General features: G+C 42.1%; 1 protein-coding gene across 7 annotated transcripts in view; it reads right to left on the bottom strand.

The window, feature by feature from the left end:
- Positions 1–19188, bottom strand: part of LOC133759636 (protein argonaute-3) — a 134659-nt gene that overhangs the window by 64064 nt on the left and 51407 nt on the right. For 6 of the 7 annotated variants that reach the window (XM_062190954.1, XM_062190958.1, XM_062190952.1 and 3 more), the window contains 2 exons: positions 18523–18731; positions 17243–17379 (listed from right to left, as the gene is read on the bottom strand). In XM_062190954.1, coding sequence (XP_062046938.1) covers positions 17243–17379; positions 18523–18731 — 346 coding nt within the window. Of the gene's footprint in view, positions 1–9711; positions 10165–17242; positions 17380–18522; positions 18732–19188 lie in introns of those variants that run through there. The other variant, XM_062190959.1, reaches the window with a different exon arrangement.

The raw sequence follows: 19188 nt of genomic DNA, 5'->3' as shown, positions 1-19188 counted from the left end.
ACTATGAGATCATCTGGTTTTTGAGTATGTTTTATGTTTCAGATTCTTCAACACTATTTTTTGACTCTCAAACTGCTTATGTTAATCATTACTTGCTTATAGGTTGTTCTTTCTTCCTTAAATGCCAGTATTCCCCATGTTTTTACCACCTTTCTCTTCCCTGTTCAATCTAACTACTATTCCTAAAGATTTTTTTCCCCTACTTTTGTTGTTCCATAAATGGGATTTATATTCTAAGTAGTCCCAACACTCTTTATTTTTTAGCTCCTACCGCTAAAGGTTTTCAGAAATTAAATTCGTTTGTTTTAAATGAATTATTTTATTTATTTGAAAGAGTTACAGAGAGAGGTAGAGGCCTTCCATTCTGCTGGTTCACTCCCCAAATGACCGCAACGGCCAGAGCTGAGCTGATCCAAAGCCAGGAGTCAGGAGCTTCTTCCAGGTCTCCCATGTGGGTGCAGGGGCCCAAGGACTTGGGCCATCTTCTACTGCTTTCCCAGGCCATAGCAGAGAGCTGGATCAGAAGAGGAGCAGCCGGGACTTGAACTGGCACCCATATGGGATGCTGGCGCTGCAGGATGGGGCTTTAACCCACTGCGCCACAGCGCCGGCTCCCAGAAATTAAATTTCTAACTATGAGATGTCTCTATTCATATGTTCCATAGAATCCTTAAGCTGATGTGGTGTAGCAGGTAAGGCCACCGCCTGCAGAGCCAGCATCCCATACGGGCACTGGCTTGAGACCCAGCTGCTCCACTTCTGATCCAGCTCTCTGCTATGGATGGCCTGGGAAGGCAGTGGAGGATGGCCCAAGTGCTTGGGCCCCTGCACCAGTGTGGGAGACCTGGAAGAAGCTCCTGGCTCCTGGCTTGGATCAGTTCAGCTCTGGCCATTGCGGCCAATTGGTGTGTGAGCCAACGGATGGACAATATCTCTCTCTCTCTCTCTCTCTCTGTGTAACTCTTTCAAATAAATAAATAAATAAATAAATCTAAAAAAAAAGAATCCTCAAGCTTTGTACATGTTACCATTTGATCTATTTATACATTTATACATTTGATCTATTATACAATATATACATATATATTGCCAACTAAACAGCAACAGCAACAGATCTACCTCCCATTATCAGTTGACAGTATCACCATTCATACCTGTTAAAAAATCCCAGAGTCAGGGGCCGGTGCCATGGTGCAGTGGGTTAAAGCCCTGGACTGCAGTGCCAACATCCCTCATGGGTGCCGGTTCAAGTCCTGGCTGTTTCACTTCCAACATAGCTCCTTGCTAATGTGCCTGGGAAAGCAGCAAAGGACAGTCCAAGTCCTTGGGCCCCTGTACCCATGTGGGAGACCTGAAAGAAGCTCCTGACCTCTGTGTTTGGATCAGCTCCAGCAGTTGCAGCCATCTGGGGAGTGAATCAGCAGGTGGAAGACCTCTCTCTCTCTCTCTCTCTTTCTGTGTGTGTCTGTCTGTCTGTACCTCTCTAACTCTTTCAAATAAAGAAAATAAATCTCTGAAAAAAAAAAAAATCCCAGAGTCACTATTGTGAATATATGCCCTTCTTGGAAGCCATTTTATGATACAGCATAGTCATTGAACTTGAAGGTTTTTTAAAAGGATTAAAGTAACCACAAAAATTTTCTGGCAGGCAGTTTTTTTGTTTTTTAATGCATCAACTTGGCTCAACTACTAGTTGCCATTCATTTAACAAAACACAAATGAAAGTGTTGCTCTGATGGTATTTTGTAGATGAAATTAAAGTCCATAATCAATTGACTTTAAATTAGGTAGACTACCCGACATAATGCAGATGGGCCTAATTCAATCTTGGAAGGCCTTACCAGCAGGGCTGAAGCTCCCTTAAGAGACAAAAAAGAAATTACACCTATAGACAACATCTTCAGCCTGGGCCCAAGATTTCTAGATTGTCCTTCCTGACAGCCTGCTGTAAGGATTTCACAGTTGCCTAGTTATCACCAACAACTGCATAAACCACATCTCTCAGTATACTCATATAGCTCCTATTGGTTTTGCTTTTCTGGTTAAACCTTTATGGATATACCAGACTTAGAGTTTATTTGCAAAAACAATTCCTTCAAAAACCTGGTAAAGCTTTTGGTCTACGTGTTTTTCAATCAGTTCCACATACCAGTACTATACCCCTCTCTGGACATGGCTTTTATACCTATTTTTCCCCACTCAATCCTTGTAATACATTCCTGCCTCTTCCTCCCACATTAGACCATCACCATCTCTTACCTGAACTAGTGATTGAAAAGCCTCCTAACTGGCTTCTCAGATTAGTTTTTTCTCCTCTATCTATTCTCCACACTGCTGCCAGAGGTCTCTTTCTGGAAAACAAATATGATCATGTCACTATTCTTAAAAAACCTTTGAATTCTCCCTACCTACAGGAGAGAAATAATTTTGTTTTTATTTATTTATCTCTAGTTTTATCTCTCATTTCTTTCTATTCTCTTTGCATTTAATTTCCTGTTATTTTTCTTATTTGTTGAAATGAATGCCTAGGTTAATGACGCATTTAGTTTTAAATTCTCTCTAAGCATTCCATAGCTGATCATATCTCTTCCGAATGTGCCATATTCATTACCTTTCAATTCAAAATACTTTAAATTTCCTTTGTGATTTCTTTGACCAACAGGTTATTTAATTATTTCTTAATAATGTTCAAAGTGGACTTCAAGTTCCAATGGGAACATAATAGCAATTTTGTTCCAATTTTTCCCATCTTTCTCCCAGAATTTGTATAGAGCATCAAAGAGACTGCTGAAAAGAAAACCTAAATATTTTCAATGAAACTAGGAGATCGTAAAACTAGAAAAATGCCATATTATAAGTAAATATGGTCCAAAGTACTTGGGACTAGTGGAACCTATGTAAGAAGTCACATCTGAACACGGGAGTATAAAGGACCCTGGTGGAAGAATTGCAAATTTTCACTCTCAGCAAGGATTCTATCCTAAGTGGGAACTGCAATGTTTAGAGCTGAGACTGAATGGAGATTCTCAGGAAGAGGAAGAGATGGGAAGTACAGAAAGTGTCATGAGAGTAAGTGGAGAGTGGTTTAGAAGTGCCACTCCCAGAAAGTACTACCCCTTCAAAAGTGATGCATGCACTTTTCCTTTGTTAATTTCTTATTTTGAAATAATTTCAAACTCAGAGAAAAGTTATACAAATAGTACAAGGGCCTCCTATATACTTTACACAAATTCTCCATTAACATATGAAGCAGGCAATTTAAAAGGCAGAAGCTTTATCCCTCAGTAACAGAAATGCGTGAGGACTTGGGGAGATTCACGGTTAGTTCACATTACTTAAGCCACTTCAGTTACAGAGAGGCAAAGAAGACATGATTATATTTTGAAGAAAGAATTCATCAAAACCAAGGACAGAGGGCTTGAGCAGAGAAATCTGGAAAAGTGCCCTGTTACTAAGGTGCTCCTAATGTTCCTGCTATATCCCTAATGTCCCTTCTAATAGGAGGTTTGGGGAATTTGAGCATAAAATGATAGTTACATATCCATACAAAGATACCAGAACACAATGCAGAAAAGCAGAGCAACATCTCTGACAACAAAAACTCAACACAGTATCATCACAAAACAGGAAAATTACAATGCTTTTTTATGAAACATAAATTAAAAAATTCTCAATGTAGATATGGAAGACAATCTCAGAGCAGAAATTTAATAACTCAAGAAGAGAGAAAGACAGTTAACCGGAGGAAGTGAAACAAGCAGAATTCAGGAATGGAAGAAAAATATTTTTAAAAATCCAAAAATGAAGACTATGGAGTTGGCATTGTGGCGCAGTGGGTTAAGCCATGCTTGCAATGCCAGCACTGCATATCAGAGTACCCACATTTGAGTCCTGGGTGCTCTGCTCTGATCCAGCTTTCTGCTCATAAGTCAGGAAGACAGCAGATGATGGCAGAGGAACCTGGCCCTGACACCCATGTGGGAGACCAGGATGGAGTTTCTGCTTCCCAGCTTTGGCCTGGCCCAGCCTTGACTGTTGCGGTCATTTGGGGAGTGAAACAGCAGGTGGAGGAACTCTCTCTCCCTGCTTTTCAAATAAATAAATAATAAATAACAAATCTTTTTTTTTTTTTTTTTTTTTTTTGACAGGCAGAGTGTGGACAGTGAGAGAGAGAGAGACAAGTCTTCCTTTTTCCGTTGGTTCACCCTACAATGGCCACTGCGGCCAGTGCGCTGCGGCCGGCGCACCGCGCTGATCCGATGGCAGGAGCCAGGTGCTTCTCCTGGTCTCCCATGGGGTGCAGGGCCCAAGCACTTGGGCCATCCTCCACTGCACTCCACACTAAGCTTGCCTGGAAGAGGGGCAACCGGGACAGAATCCGGCGCCCCGACCGGGACTAAAACCTGGTGTGCTGGTGCCGCAAGGTGGAGGATTAGCCTGTTGAGCCACGGCGCCAGCCCAAATCTTTTAAAAGAACCTCCATGAATATACTGTAAAATAATGCCACAAGGAGCACAGTAAGGGTCATGTAGAATAGAAACTTTTTAAAAAGAAACACAAAATGATAGATTAAAAAAAACAAAAACAAAAACACGTGGCTTGTACCAATATCTTCAGTGGAAATTTCATGTTCTTAAATAAAACTGACCGGCCGGCGCCGCGGCTCACTAGGCTAATCCTCCGCCTTGCGGCGCCGGCACACCGGGTTCTAGTCCCGGTCGGGGCACTGATCCTGTCCCGGTTGCCCCTCTTCCAGGCCAGCTCTCTGCTGTGGCCAGGGAGTGCAGTGGAGGATGGCCCAAGTCCTTGGGTCCTGCTCCCCATGGGAGACCAGGATAGGCACCTGGCTCCTGCCATCGGAACAGCGCAGTGCGCCGGCCGCAGCGCGCTACCGCGGCGGCCATTGGAGGGTGAACCAACGGCAAAAGGAAGACCTTTCTCTCTGTCTCTCTCTCTCACTGTCCACTCTGCCTGTCAAAAAAATAAATAAATAAAACTGACCCAAAATGGCCAACTAAAAAGAAAATCTAGGAAAATAGGAAAAAAATACTTTCAGCAAACAAAACGACAGATGCCTTCTAAGAAAAATAAAAATCAAGGTGACATCATACTTCTCCATTAAACATTCAATGTCAGAAAGCAGTGGAAAAATGCCTCCATGTACTGAATAATATAGCAGCAAAAAAGAGAAAGCAGAAATTATAGGAGATACAAGACAAAATAGAAACACACTAACAATAGTAAATTTAAATTTATTTCTCCTGGTCTGAGAGAACAAAACACCAAAATAAATAAGGAAATAAATGACACAGACAATATAATCAAAATGGTAGCTCTGATGGATAATAATTTCAATCTGCCCTAATAAATATACTTTATTTTGAAATATTCACTGAATTATCACAAATTAACCACATATTTGGCTACAAAAATATATCATCAAATTCTAAAAGTAGTAATACAAACCACATTCTTGGAATAATAACACAATGAAACTAGAAATTCCTAAGAAGCTAAAAACAAAAACACCTCCAATATGAAAATTTAGTTTCTCAAATATTTGGATAATAAGGGAAATAAAATGTGTGGTCTTTCTAGGAAACAATCTAATAAAATATTACATTTAGAAGCTTTGTAATGTAGCTAAAATAGTAATCAGAAGAAAACTCCTAAGAAAATATGAGGGGCTGATGCTGTGGAACAGCAGGTTAAGCTGCTACTCGCAATGCCAACATCCAACATCAGAGTGCTCTTTAGGAGTTCTGGCTACTCTGGTTCCGATCCAGATCCCTGCTAGCGTGCCTTGGAAGACAGAGGAAAATGGCTCAAGTACTTGGACCCCTTCCACCCATGTGGGAGTCCTGGATGGAGTTCCAGGTTCCTGGCTTGGGCCTGGACCAGCTCCAGTCATTGTGGCCATTTGAGGTGAACCAGCAGATCGAAGATATTCATATTCTCTCTCTCTCTCCTTTCTCTCTGTCACTCTACCTTTCAAATAAAATATGAAAGTAAATAAATTGCAAATCTAGTTAAAAAAGAGAAATAGCTTTAAATCAACTTGGCTAATTGAAGTAGAGAAAAAAATTATAAAGATAAAAGTAGAAAGTAAGAAGACAAAACTCCACAACATCAAAACAAACAACACACTTAAGAGATGGGCCAAGGACCGACCTCAATAGACATTTTTCAAAAGAGGAAATCCAAATGGCCAACAGACACATGAAAAAATGTTCAGGATCACTAGCAATCAGGGAAATGCAAATCAAAACCACAATGAGGTTTCACCTCACCCCGGTTAGAATGGCTCACATTCAGAAATCTACCAACAACAGATGCTGGTGAGGATGTGGGGAAAAAGGGACATGCACCCACTGTTGGTGGGAATGCAAACTGGTAAAGCCACTATGGAAGTCAGTCTGGAGATCCCTCAGAAACCTGAATATAACCCTACCATTCAACCCAGCCATCCCACTCCTTGGAATTTACCCAAAGGAAATTAAATTGGCAAACAAAAAAGCGGTCTGCACCTTAATGTTTATTGCAGCTCAATTCACAATAGCTAAGACCTGGAATCAACCCAAATGCCCATCAACAGTAGACTGGGTAAAGAAATTATGGGACATGTACTCTATAGAATACTATACAGCAGTAAAAAACAATGAAATCCAGTCATTTGCAACAAAATGGAGGAATCTGGAAAACATCATGCTGAGTGAAATAAGCCAGTCCCAGAGGGACAAATATCATATGTTCTCCTTGATTGGTGACAACTAACCGAGCATCAAAAAGGAAACCTGGTGAAGTGAAATGGACACTATGAGAAACAGTGACTTCATCAGCCCTTGTCATCACTGTTGATATACAATTTAAAACTTTATCCCTTTTAGTATTTTTTGTTGTTGTTGTTCTATTTAATACTATGGTTGAACTCTGTAATTAACACACAATTATTCTTAGGTGTTTAAAGTTAACTGAAAAGTGTTCTCTGTTAAATATAAGAGTGGGAATAAGAGAGGGAGGAGATGTACAATTTGGGACATGCTCAAGCCAACTTGCCCCAAGTGGTGGAGTTAGAAATGTGCCAGGGGATTCCAATACAATCCCATCAAGGTGGCATGTACCAATGCCATCTCACTAGTCCAAGTGATCAATTTCAGGTCACAATAGACCATAATGATAGGTCTAAGAGTCAAAGGGATCACACAAACAAGACTAGTGTCTGCTAATACTAACTGATAGAATAAAAAAGGGAGAGAACAATTCAACATGGGAAGCGGGATACACAGCAGACTCATAGAATGACAGATGTCCTGAACAGCATTCTGGCCTCGGACTCAGCCCTTAAGGCATTCGTATCTGGCTGAAGAGCCCGTGAGAGTACTTTAGGCATGGAAAGCCAAGACACTCTGGAAAAAAAAAAAAAAAAACCTAAATGAAAGATCTCTGCGAGTGAGATCCCAGTAGAAAGAACGGGCCATCAAAGAAGGAGGTATCTTTCTCTGAAGGGAGAACTCCCACTTTGACTATGGCCTTGTCGAAATAAGATCAAAGTCGACGAGCTCAGGGGACTTCCATAGCCTTGGCAACTCATGACTACAGCCTGGGGAGATTGCTGACGCCTTAAACAAGAGTGTCAATTTGTTAAGTCAACAACAGGAGTCACTGTGCACTTACTCCCCATGTAGGATCTTTGTCCTTAATGTGTAGTTCAATGTGAATTAATGCTATGACTAGTGCTCAAACAGTATTTTGCACTTTGTGTTCTGTGTGGGGGAAAACTGATGAAATCTTTACTTAATATATACTAAATTGATCTTCTGTTTAAAGATAACTGAAAATGAATCTTGATGTGAATGGAATGGGAGAAGGAGTGGGAGATGGGAGGGTTGCGGGTTGGAGGGAAGTTATTGGGGGGGGGGGGAATCCATTGTAGTCCATAAACTGTACTTTGGAAATTTATATCTACTAAATAAAAGTTTAAAAAAAAAAAAGTAAGAAGACAGAAAACAAAGCCAGAAAAATAACTAAAAAACAAAATTAAAAAATTCTATCACTGGGGAAAAAAAAAATCAATTGACTAAACTGCTAGCTATTTTAATCAAGAATAAAAAGAGAGTGGGCACAGTGGCCTGGTCCAGCATCCCATATTGGAGCATTGGAGCACCTGTTTGAGTACTGGCTGCTGTGTTTCTGACTCAGCTTCCTGCTAATGCACCCTGGAAGGCAACAGATTATGGCTCACATGCTCAGGTCCTGTCACACACCTGAGAGATCTGGATGAGATCTGGATGGAGTTCCAAGCTCCTGACTTCCACCTGACCCAGCCCTGGCTATTGTGAGCATTAAAGGGGACTGAACCAGCAAATAGAAGAACTCTCACTCTCTCACATTCTTTCTGTCTTTCAAGTAGATGAAAATAAATAAACATTTAAAAAAAAGTCAAAAGGACAAAGCATAAACATACAAAATAAGAAATAAAATTTCAAAAAAACTATGTTGTAAAACTCTATACAATTAAATTTAATATGGCTAAGAAAAATAATTTTCTAGTAAAATATGACCTACCAAAGTAAATCCAGACACCCTGAACAGATTTTCATAAAATAAATGGAGAAAGATTTAAGAGTTGCCCACCAAACAAGATGAAACAAAAAATATGAGTATTATGATTTTATAGGGGATTTACAAGAGTTGATAACTTTAATATTATTTTAAAACTACTATATGGGGCCAGTGCTGTGGCATAGCAGGTAAAGCTGCTGCCTGCAACACCAGCATCCCACATGGGTGTTGGTTCGAGTCCTGACTCTTCCACTTTTGACCCAGCTCTCTGCTATGGCTTGGGAAAGCAGTAGAAGATGGCCCAAGTCCTTGGGCCCCAGCACCCACATGGGAGACCTGGTAGAGGCTCCTGGCTCCTGGCCTTGGATCAGCCCAGCTCCAGCCACTGCGGCCATTTGGGGAGTGAACCAGTGGATGGAAGCCCTCTCTTTCTCTCTCTGCCTCTGCCTCTTTGTAACTCTGTCTTTCAAATAAATAATCTTTGAAAAAAAAAAGAGAGAGAGAAGAAAACACAGAATCTTCTTGTATTCAAGCACAAAAAAAGAACTGAGTTTGTGTTAAACCAAAAACCAAAGTAAGAAAAAAACAACTGCTGTACATTTTGGAAAATAGAAAGCTTTTGAATTTTTAATGAAATGTATTATTAATACTGTAATTTGGAAAAGATTGTACAAAGAGAAGTCTCCAGATCTTTTGTTTTTGTATTTTAATTTAAAAAGTAAAGTATTACCAAACAATATCACATTAAAGTGAATCTATGGGTTGAGGATTTGGTGTACTGGTTTAAGATGCCACTTGGTACACACACATCTCATACTGGAATGCCTGGGTTCAAGCCCTGCTTCTGCCTCCATTTAGCTTCCTGCTAATGTGCACCCTTGGGAGAAGGCAGGTGATTGCTCAGGTAAATGGGTCCCTTCCACCCACAGAGGAGACCCAGATGAAGTTCTGGCTTCGGCCTGGCCCAGCCCAAGCTGTTGTGGGCATTTGGAGAATGAACCAGTGGATGAAAGATACCTATCTGTCTCTCTCTGTCTCTGCCTTTCAAATAAAGTGAAAAATAAAATAAAATTGTTAAAAGATTAGAAGACTCTAGAGTAGCAGATGTTTAAGACATTCACATTCCATATCAGAGTGTCAGGTCAGTACCTGGCACTTGTTCCTGACTCCAGCTTCTTGCTGGTGAAGATCCTGGGAGTATGAAGTGTTGGCTCAAGAAGTTAGATCCCTGTCACCCACATGGGAGACCTGGTTTGAGCTCCCAGCTTCCAGCTTTGGCCTGCCCAGCTCTGGACACTGAAGGCATTTGGGAAGTGAATCAGCATATGGGAGTTCTGTCTCTCAAATAAATTGATTTTTAAAAATTCAGGAATGCCAGTTTGGTTCAATGTTTGTTAAAAGAAAAAATATAGGCCGGTGCCGCAGCTCAATAGGCTAATCATCTGCCTATGGCACTGGCACCCCGGGTTCTAGTCCCGGTCGGGGCGCCAGATTCTGTCCCGGTTGCCTCTCTTCCAGGCCAGCTCTCTGCTGTGGCCCGGGAGTGCAGTGGAGGATGGCCCAAGTGCTTGGGCCCTACACCCACATGGGAGACCAGGAGAAGCACCTGGCTCCTGGCTTCGGATCAGCACGGTGCACCAACTGCGGCGGCCATTGGAGGGTGAACCAATGGCAAAGGAAGACCTTTCTCTCTGTCTCTCTCTCTCTCACTGTCCACTCTGCCTGTCAAAAAAAAAAAAAAAAAATCATCAACTCTACAGATGCTAAAAAGGCATGTGCAAAATTTAATATGCATTCTTAATGAAAAGTTCTTAAAAAATAGGAATAACAATGTTCCTTAACATGATAATATATACCAACACACAGGAATGCATAAAACTTAATGCAGAAACACTGAGAACATTCATTCTAAAGCAATGAATGAAAAAAGACACCTACTAATTGCTACTGTTTAATATTATCATGTCTAATTAGTATATCTGATAAAAAATTAGAGGTATAAAAATTTAAAGGAAGAGATAAATCTATCACTGTAGAGAAAATGATCATAAGCTAGAAATCCCAAGAAAATAACTTGAATTCAACAAGGCAGAGAGATAAAAAGTTAGCACATGGAAATCAAAAGCCTTCATGTATATAAGCAAAAACCAGTTAGAACCTACAAACCTATTTAATAGCAACAAAAAGGAGAATAATTCCAGTAACAACATAAAACATGCAAAGTTTATGTGAAGAAAACTTAAAAACTCCTTAAGGAAACAAAAGTAATCTTGAACAAGCAGTATATGTTCTTGGACAGAAAGACTCAATATCTTAAATACAATCATTTTTTCTAACTTAATTTATAAATGTAATGAGTTTTCAATAACAATAACAACCTGTTCTTTCCTACTTACCTGATCTAGACAAGGGATTTCTAACGTACATAAGGTACAGTAAGAGTTGCCTTGAAAATCTTGAAAAGAAAAAATGGGACTAGCCCTACTAGATATTTTTTTTTTTTTGACAGGCAGAGTGGACAGTGAGAGAGAGAGACAGAGAGAAAGGTTTTCCTTTTGCCGTTGGTTCACCCTCCAATGGCCGCCGCGGTAGCGCGCTGCGGCCGGCGCACCGCGCTGTTCCGATGGCAGGAGCCAGGTGCTTCTCCTGGTCTCCCATGGGGTGCAGAGCCCAAACGCTTGGGCTATCCTCCACTGCACTCCCTGGCCACAGCAGAGAGCTGGCCTGGAAGAGGGGCAACCGGGACAGGATCGGTGCCCTGACCGGGACCAGAACCTGGTGTGCCGGCGCCGCAAGGCGGAGGATTAGCCTGTTGAGCCACGGCGCCGGCCATAGCCCTACTAGATATTAAAAGTCACAAAAGAAATCAGCAAATAATACATACATGTATGTGCACATGCCAACACACAAACTTCTGCATGGAAAAATTAAAAAATAAACAAACTAAAACTCCACTACGCCAACGGTCAAAAGACAACTCACGTAACAGACAAAATTAGGGGCCTGCATTGTGGTGCAGTGGGTTAAGCCCCTGCCCGTGAGGTCAGCTGGAGTGCTGGCAGGAGTCCCAGCTGTTCTGATCCCAGTTAATGCACCGAGGAAGGCAGCAGAAAATAGCCCAGGCTCAATAGGCTAATCCTCTGCCTTGCAGCACCGGCACATCGGGTTCTAGTCCTGGTCGGGGCACCAGATTCTGTCCTGGTTGCCCCTCTTCCAGGCCAGCTCTCTGCTATGGCCCGGGAAGACAGTGGAGGATGGCCCAAGTGCTTGGGCCCTGCACCCGCATGGGAGACCAGGAGAAGCACCTGGCTCCTGGCTTCGCATCAGTGCGGTGCACCGGCTGCAGTGCGCCGGCCGTAGCGGCCATTGGAGGGTGAACAAAGGAAGACCTTTCTCTCTGTCTTTCTCTCTCACTGTCCACTCTGCCTGTCAAAAAAAAAAAAAAAAGAAGAAGAAGAAGAAATAGCCCAGGTACTTGGGCCCCTGCCACCCACGTGGGAAATCTGGACAGAGTACTGGCCTGCTAGTTCAGCCATGGCTGTTGTGACCATTTGGGGAGTGAATCAGCAGATGGAAGATCTGTCTCTTTGACTCTTCCATTCTCTCTGTCACTCTGCCTTTCAAATGAACAAAATGAATCTTGGTAAAAAGAGAAAGAAAGCACTCCTAGTAAATCAGATAAAATATGCAACAAGAAAAAAAGTAAAAATGTAAACTAACAGTTCATTTAAAAACACAAATGGCCCTTACATATGTGAAACATCTGTCAAATGTACATTGAAAGTATGGGGTCGGGGCTGTGGAGTAGCATCCCATATGGGTGCTGGTTCGAGTCCCAGCTGCTCCACTTCCAATCTGCTATGGCCTGGGAAAGCAGTAAAAGATGGCCCAAGTCCTTGGGCCCCTACACCTACATGGGGGACCTAGAAGAAGCTCCTGGCTCCTGGCTTCGGATCGCCGCAGCTCTAGCCATTATGCCCGACTGGGGAGTGAACCAGCGGGTGGTAGACCTCTCTCTGCCTCTCCTCCTCTCTCTGTGTGACTCTGACTTTCAAGTAAAATAAATACATCTTTAAAAAAAAAAGAAAGTACATAACAGGGATGGTCATTTAGCATAGTGTTTAAGATACTGGTTAAGATACCTGTGTCTCAAATAGGAGTATCTGGGTTCAATACACACCTATCGATCCTGACTGAAGTTTCTTGCTAATGCAGATCCTGGGAGGTAGCTCAAGTACTTGATAGACCTGGATCAAATTTTTTTTAAAATAAAGAAATATGCAAACTACCAAATCTAATAAGAGTTTGAATCTCTAGTGGCTAAGATACAAGGAAAGAAGTTCTTTTACTCATTAATGTAAAATGTTTACAACCTCTATGAAGTTCAATTGGGCAAAAATGATCGAAGTTGCAAACACAGGGGAAGGCATTTGGCCTACTGGTTAAGACGCCAGTATACCCACTTGGGACAACTGTATCCCATCACAGGAGTGCCTGAGTTCAGGTCCAGCTCTGTTTTTTTTTTTTTAAACAATTATTTACTTATTTGAAAGGCAGAGTTTACAGAAAGAGAGAGAGGCAGAGACAGCTGGAACCGGGTCCATCTGAAGCCAGCAGCTTCTTCTGGGTCTCCCATGTGGGTTTAAGGGCCCAGGCACTTGGGCCATCCACTGCTAATTTCCCAGGCACATTAGCTGGGAGCTGGATCAGAAGTGGAGCAGCCGGGACTTGAACTTGAGCGACACAGGCAGCAGCCTCTATCAGCTATACCAAAACGTCGGCCCCTCCAGCTAAATTCTTGCCTCCAGCTTCCTGCTAATGAACTCCCTAAAAAGTAGCAGGTAATGGTTCAAGAACGTGAGTCCTTATTACCCACATGGGAGACCTGGAATGAATTCCTGCTTCTGGGATTTGGCCTGGCACAGCCCTGGCCATTGGCGGCATCTGGGAAGTGAACGAGCATATGGAGGATTTCTTTGTCTCTCTCTGCCTCTCAAATTAAAACAAACAAACAAACAAACAAAAAAAAACCACAGTACAATTACCCTTGAGCCATCAATCTCACTTCTAGGATTTATCTTACAGATGCACATATATCTAAATATATTGAAATGATGTTCTGATATGACGAATCATAAAATAGTCCTAGTATATGTATTAGGGAACTGGTAAATACTCCCTCCTTGGGGTGAACATTTGGTATAGTGATTGATATCCATTTCCCATACTGGAGTGCCTGGGTTTGATACCCAGCTCCAGCTCCTGACTCCAGCTTCCCACCAATGCAGATCCTGAGAGGCTGTGGTGATGGCTCAAGTGATGAGGTTCCTGCTCCCCATGTGGGAGACCTACACTGAGTCCCCAGCTCCAAGCTTCAGCCAATCATTTGGGAAAGTGAAAACTGTGGATGGGTTCTCTCACATTAAAAAACAAAAATAAAAAAAAAAGTTTTTTGAAAGTACATATTTCCCCCTCAATCATATTTCCACAATGGCAGATACAACTGAACACAATGAGGATACTATATACTGATGTGGAAAGATTCAGGAATCCTTGAAAGAATGGCTAATTATAAGTGCCAGGCAGGAAACATCAGACAAGCCTGGAATATCTTGCTGTGCCAGAAAGCAAGAAACTATCAAACATTAATAAACTGAAAAATTACCCGTTGGTAATTCCTACTGAAGTGAATTATTTGGATAACAATGATCAGTGAATACAACATCAGTAATTAAAAGTGGGAAATTTGGGGCCAGCGCTGTGGCGCAGTGGGTTAACGCCCTGGCCTGAAGCGCCAGCATCCCATATGGGCGCCAGTTCGAGACCTGGCTGCTCCACTTCCTGTCCAGCTCTCTGCTATGGCCCGGGAAAGCAGTAGAAGATGGCCCAAGTCCTTGGGCCCCTGCATCCACGTGGGAGACACGGAAGAAGCTCCTGGCCACTGGCTTCAGATCTGTGCAGCTCCAGCCGTTGCGGCCATTTAGGGAGTGAACCATCAGATGGAAGACATCTCTCTCTCTCTCTGCCTCTCCTCTCTCTGTGTAACTCTGACTTTCAAATAAATAAATAAATCTTAAAAAAAAAAAAAAAAGTGGGAACTTCACAAAGAGGGATCCTTATATCTAGTGATTAATTTCTGGACCTATAGATTCATCTTAGCCTCACTAAAATTAGGATCACTAGATACTGTATGCCTCCTAAAATGAAATAATATAAAACACTTAAGAAGTATTTTCAAGCAAAAGTGAATCAAACTTCTAAGGTCAATTTTTGTTTTCTAAGGAAATACAGGGGATAGAGGCAAGATAATGACACAGGAAAATAGACAAATTCAGATTTGAGGATATCCTACAGGTGGAGTGACTATAAGTTTCTGCAGTAGTCAAAAGCATAAAAAAGGAAAAAAGAAAATGACAGACAGAAGAAAATAGAATTATTAGGTTTAAAAAGGCATAACAGCCAAATGTGATACGTGAACCTGGTTTGGATTCTAGTTAGAATCAACCGGCCGGCGCCGTGGCTCAACAGGCTAATCTTCCGCCTTGCGGCGCCGGCACACCGGGTTCTAGTCCTGGTTGGGGTGCCGGATTCTATCCCGGTTGCCCCTCTTCCAGGCCAGCTCTCTGCTATGGCCCGGGAAGGCAGTGGAGGATGGCCCAAGTGCTTGGGCCCTGCACCTGCATGGAAGACCAGGAGAAGTACCTGGCTCCTGGATTCGGATCAGTGCGATGCGCCGGCCGCAGTGGCCATTGGAGGGTGAACCAACGGCAAAAAGGAAGAACTTTCTCTCTGTCTCTCTCTCTCTCTCTCACTATCCACTCTGCCTGTCAAAAAAAAAAAAAGAATCAACTAACCAGAGGCCGGTGCCGTGGTTTAACAGACTGATCCTCCACCTTGCAGCGCCGGCACACCGGGTTCTAGTCCCGGTTGGGGTGCCGGATTCTATCCCGGTTGCCCCTCTTCCAGGCCAGCTCTCTGCCCAGGAAGGCAGTGGAGGATGGCCCAGGTCCTTGGGCCCTGCACCTGCATGGGAGACCAGGAGAAGCACCTGGCTCCTGGCTTCGGATCAGTGCGATGCGCCGGCCACAACGGCCATTGGAGGGTGAAACAACGGCAAAAAGGAAGACCTTTCTCTCTGTCTCTCTCTCTCACTATCCATTCTGCCTCTCAAAAAAAAAAAAAAAAAAAAAAAGAAAAGAAAAAGAAAAGAATCAACTAACCAGAAAAAGACATACTTGAGACAAATAGGGAAATCTGACTATAAAGAGGATATTAGAGGGTAAAAATAAATAATTGTTTTTAATTTTCTTATATATGAAAATGACACTGCTGTGTAAGAGAACACCCATATTCTTAGTGGTGCACAGAGAAACAGTGGGAACAAAATAACATGCTGTCTGGGACTGATTTCCAAATACCACACTAGAGGAAAAAATGTAGATAAGTTAAGTAATGGTGGAAAAATTCTGGCAACTTGAATAACAGCTACATATATAGTGGTTCATCATAGTATTCCATTTTTTTTATAAACTTGAAAATATTTGTAAGGAAACACCTAAAACTGAATACAACTGGCACATTATGCACTAGCACCAGGCACAATGCCTGATGTGAGGCCACCATGACCAAAAAAAATTTTTTTTTAAAGATTTATTTATTTATTTATTTGACAGGTAGAGTTACAGAGAGAGAAAGAGAGACAGAGAGAAAGGTCTTCCTTCTGTTGGTTCATCCCACAAATGGCCGCTACGGCTGGCGCGCTGCACTAATCCCAAGCCTGGAGCAAGGTGCTTCCTCCTGGTCTCCCATTCGGGTACAGGGCCCAAGCACTTGGGCCATCCTCCACTGCCCTCCCAGGCCACAGCAGAGAGCTGAACTGGAAGAGCAGCATTCAGGACTAGAATCCAGCACCCATATGGGATGCCAGCACTGCAGGCGGAGGATTAACCAAGTGAGCCACGCGCTGGGTCCAAAACTCTTTCTTTTAAAATACCCATTTCCATGGCCGGTGCCGTGGCTTAACAGGCTAATCCTCCGCCTTGCAGCGCCAGCACACTGGGTTCTAGTCCCGGTCGGGGCACCAATCCTGTCCCGGTTGCCCCTCTTCCAGGCCAGCTCTCTGCTGTGGCCCGGGAGTGCAGTGGAGGATGGCCCAAGTGCTTGGGCCCTGCTCCCCATGGGAGACCAGGATAAGCACCTGGCTCCTGCCATCGGAACAGCGCAGTGCGCCGGCCGCAGCGCGCCTACCACAGCGGCCATTGTAGGGTGAACCAACAGCAAAAAGGAAGACCTTTCTCTCTGTCTCCCTCTACTGTCCACTCTGCCTGTCAAAAATTTAAATAAAAAAAAAAAATACCCATTTCCAGTGAAATGTTGACTCAGAGTTAAAAGGACAAAGGTGAGTTAAAATACAAGATTGCTCAGATGATCATGTTAGGGCTTTTAAATTTGTTTTCATGTACTTGTTTCATGTTCAGTAGCATTCCAAAACAAGTTCTTTGTAGAAGCATTCTAAACGCAATGTAATAAAAGTATAAAGGTTTTTCCTGTTGTCATAACATATCCAAATATTATGTCAAGTCACCAGTACATGCCATTATGTATAAAGTTTACACACACACACTCATGGGCCATATAGGAACCAACTGCCCAATATAGAATATGGCTTCAGTTCTCTTACCATCAATATTCAGCATCATTTTCCACATGGCAGGCCGAACAGACTGATGGAATCCAAACCATACTTCCCTGCCCCCTCCTAGAGGGTGGTCATATCCTTCTGGAGCTGAGAAAAAGGAGCGCCCCACAGGCGTATATCTAGAAAAATTAAAAAGGCATGTTCAATTCTTTCTTTCCAATACAAGCATACAAAAATCTGAATGAAGTACAGCGGAGACTAAAGCACAGACAACTAATTTATCATAATGATGTTTATCATTATAAATATATAAACCTAAACATTTTCCAAACTCATAAAAGCAAAAAGTAGCCATTCTAAATGAAAACATCCATTAGCATCCTCACTGATATTCTCAATGTTAGTTTGCATAATAATTTAAAAATACTTTGTGAAAAGTGGCTTAAAAAGTTAACATTCCAATTTTAAAAATGCTCAAGAGTAAATAATTATTGATCAGAAATCTATTTGTATAAATGTGTTTGTAAGACATACTATTTTTCTTTAAAAAATAATAGTCTGGTATATGTGTATATGTATATACACGTATACACATACATATGTGAGGTGACAGTGTGATTAAAAGAGTAGCAATTTCAAAACAATTTGAAGCTATTATACTGACAGTGAAATTTCTTTTAAAAAGCAAGGAGAGGGGCTGGCACTGTGACATAGTAGGCTAAACCTCTGTCTGGGATGCCGGCATCCCAAATGGACAGTGGTTCAATCTAGCTCTCTGCTATGGCCTGGGAAAGCAGTAGAAGATGGCCCAAGTGCTTGGGCCCCTGCACCCACATGGGAGACTTGGAAGAAGCTCTTGGATCCTGGCTTTGGACTGGTTAAATTTCAGCTGTTATGGCTGTTTAGGGAAGACCTTTCTCTCTGTCTCTCCTTCTTTCTGTCTGTAACCCTACCTAACAAATAAATAAGTAAAATATTGAAAAAACAAAAAAAAGCAAAATGATTTAACTATAGAAAGTATCTAAAATATATCAGTCACTCAAGGTTTACAGCTACTAAGAGAAAGGGTCAGGTATTTTTCTGTGAATGCATTAGTTAGAATAATTTAGCTAATTATGTGCATTTATTGGCAAATTTCAGATAATTTTTCTGTAACTTAATTCTCTCAATGAATTTACATATGCATGCGATTCCCGTTCAACTGAAATAATCAAAAGATACAAGATATGAAAGTTAACCAAGGGAGACCTGCACAACTTATTCTTAGAAGGAAAATCTTCATATTTAAAATGTAAAGAGGAATAAAAGCCAGAAGCACCCACTTCATGGAGGGCAGATGACGTAGCACCACATCAACGGCATGGACAGGGTTAGTGCTGATTGGCTTGTCTAATTCCAGTGGCTCAGGCAAGGTCCGTCCTGTCAGTACTTCATGCAGTAGGTGCCAACTCACCCGAGAAACAAATTTGATTGACACCTTGAAAGGTCGATCTTTTCCACCTTCCCCAGGTAATGTGACATCTAAATCTACCTGTTGATAGGAAAAGATTCAATTGGCAAATGCTGAAAAAGATAAATACAATTTAAAGTTTAACTTATAAAGAGATCGAAGATCTAAGAAAAAATAAGACAAAAATTTAAAAAATCAACCTCAATGTCAAATCAAATACAATAATTTAAATAACAGAGTTACTCATGTCAGCATAATCTGTCATTTAAAAATACTGGAAACTACCCAGACACTCTAACATTTAGGTAGCTATAACAAAAGGAATGGGGGTGGGAGTTTGTTTGGGATGCCGCTTGGGATGTCTGCATCCCATATTGGAGGGCTTTGGTTCAAGTCTCAACTGTACTTCTGACTCCAGCTTCCTGCTAAGGCACACCCTGTCAGGCAGCAGATAGCAGCTCAAGTATTTGCATCTCTGCCACCCATGTGGGAGACCTGGATTGAGTTTCATATTCCTGGCTTCCACATGGCCCAGCAG

Source organism: Lepus europaeus, chromosome 5 (assembly GCF_033115175.1).
Source record: "Lepus europaeus isolate LE1 chromosome 5, mLepTim1.pri, whole genome shotgun sequence".
In the NCBI taxonomy this organism is placed as follows: domain Eukaryota; kingdom Metazoa; phylum Chordata; class Mammalia; order Lagomorpha; family Leporidae; genus Lepus; species Lepus europaeus.
This window is presented reverse-complemented; position numbering and strand designations above follow the sequence as displayed.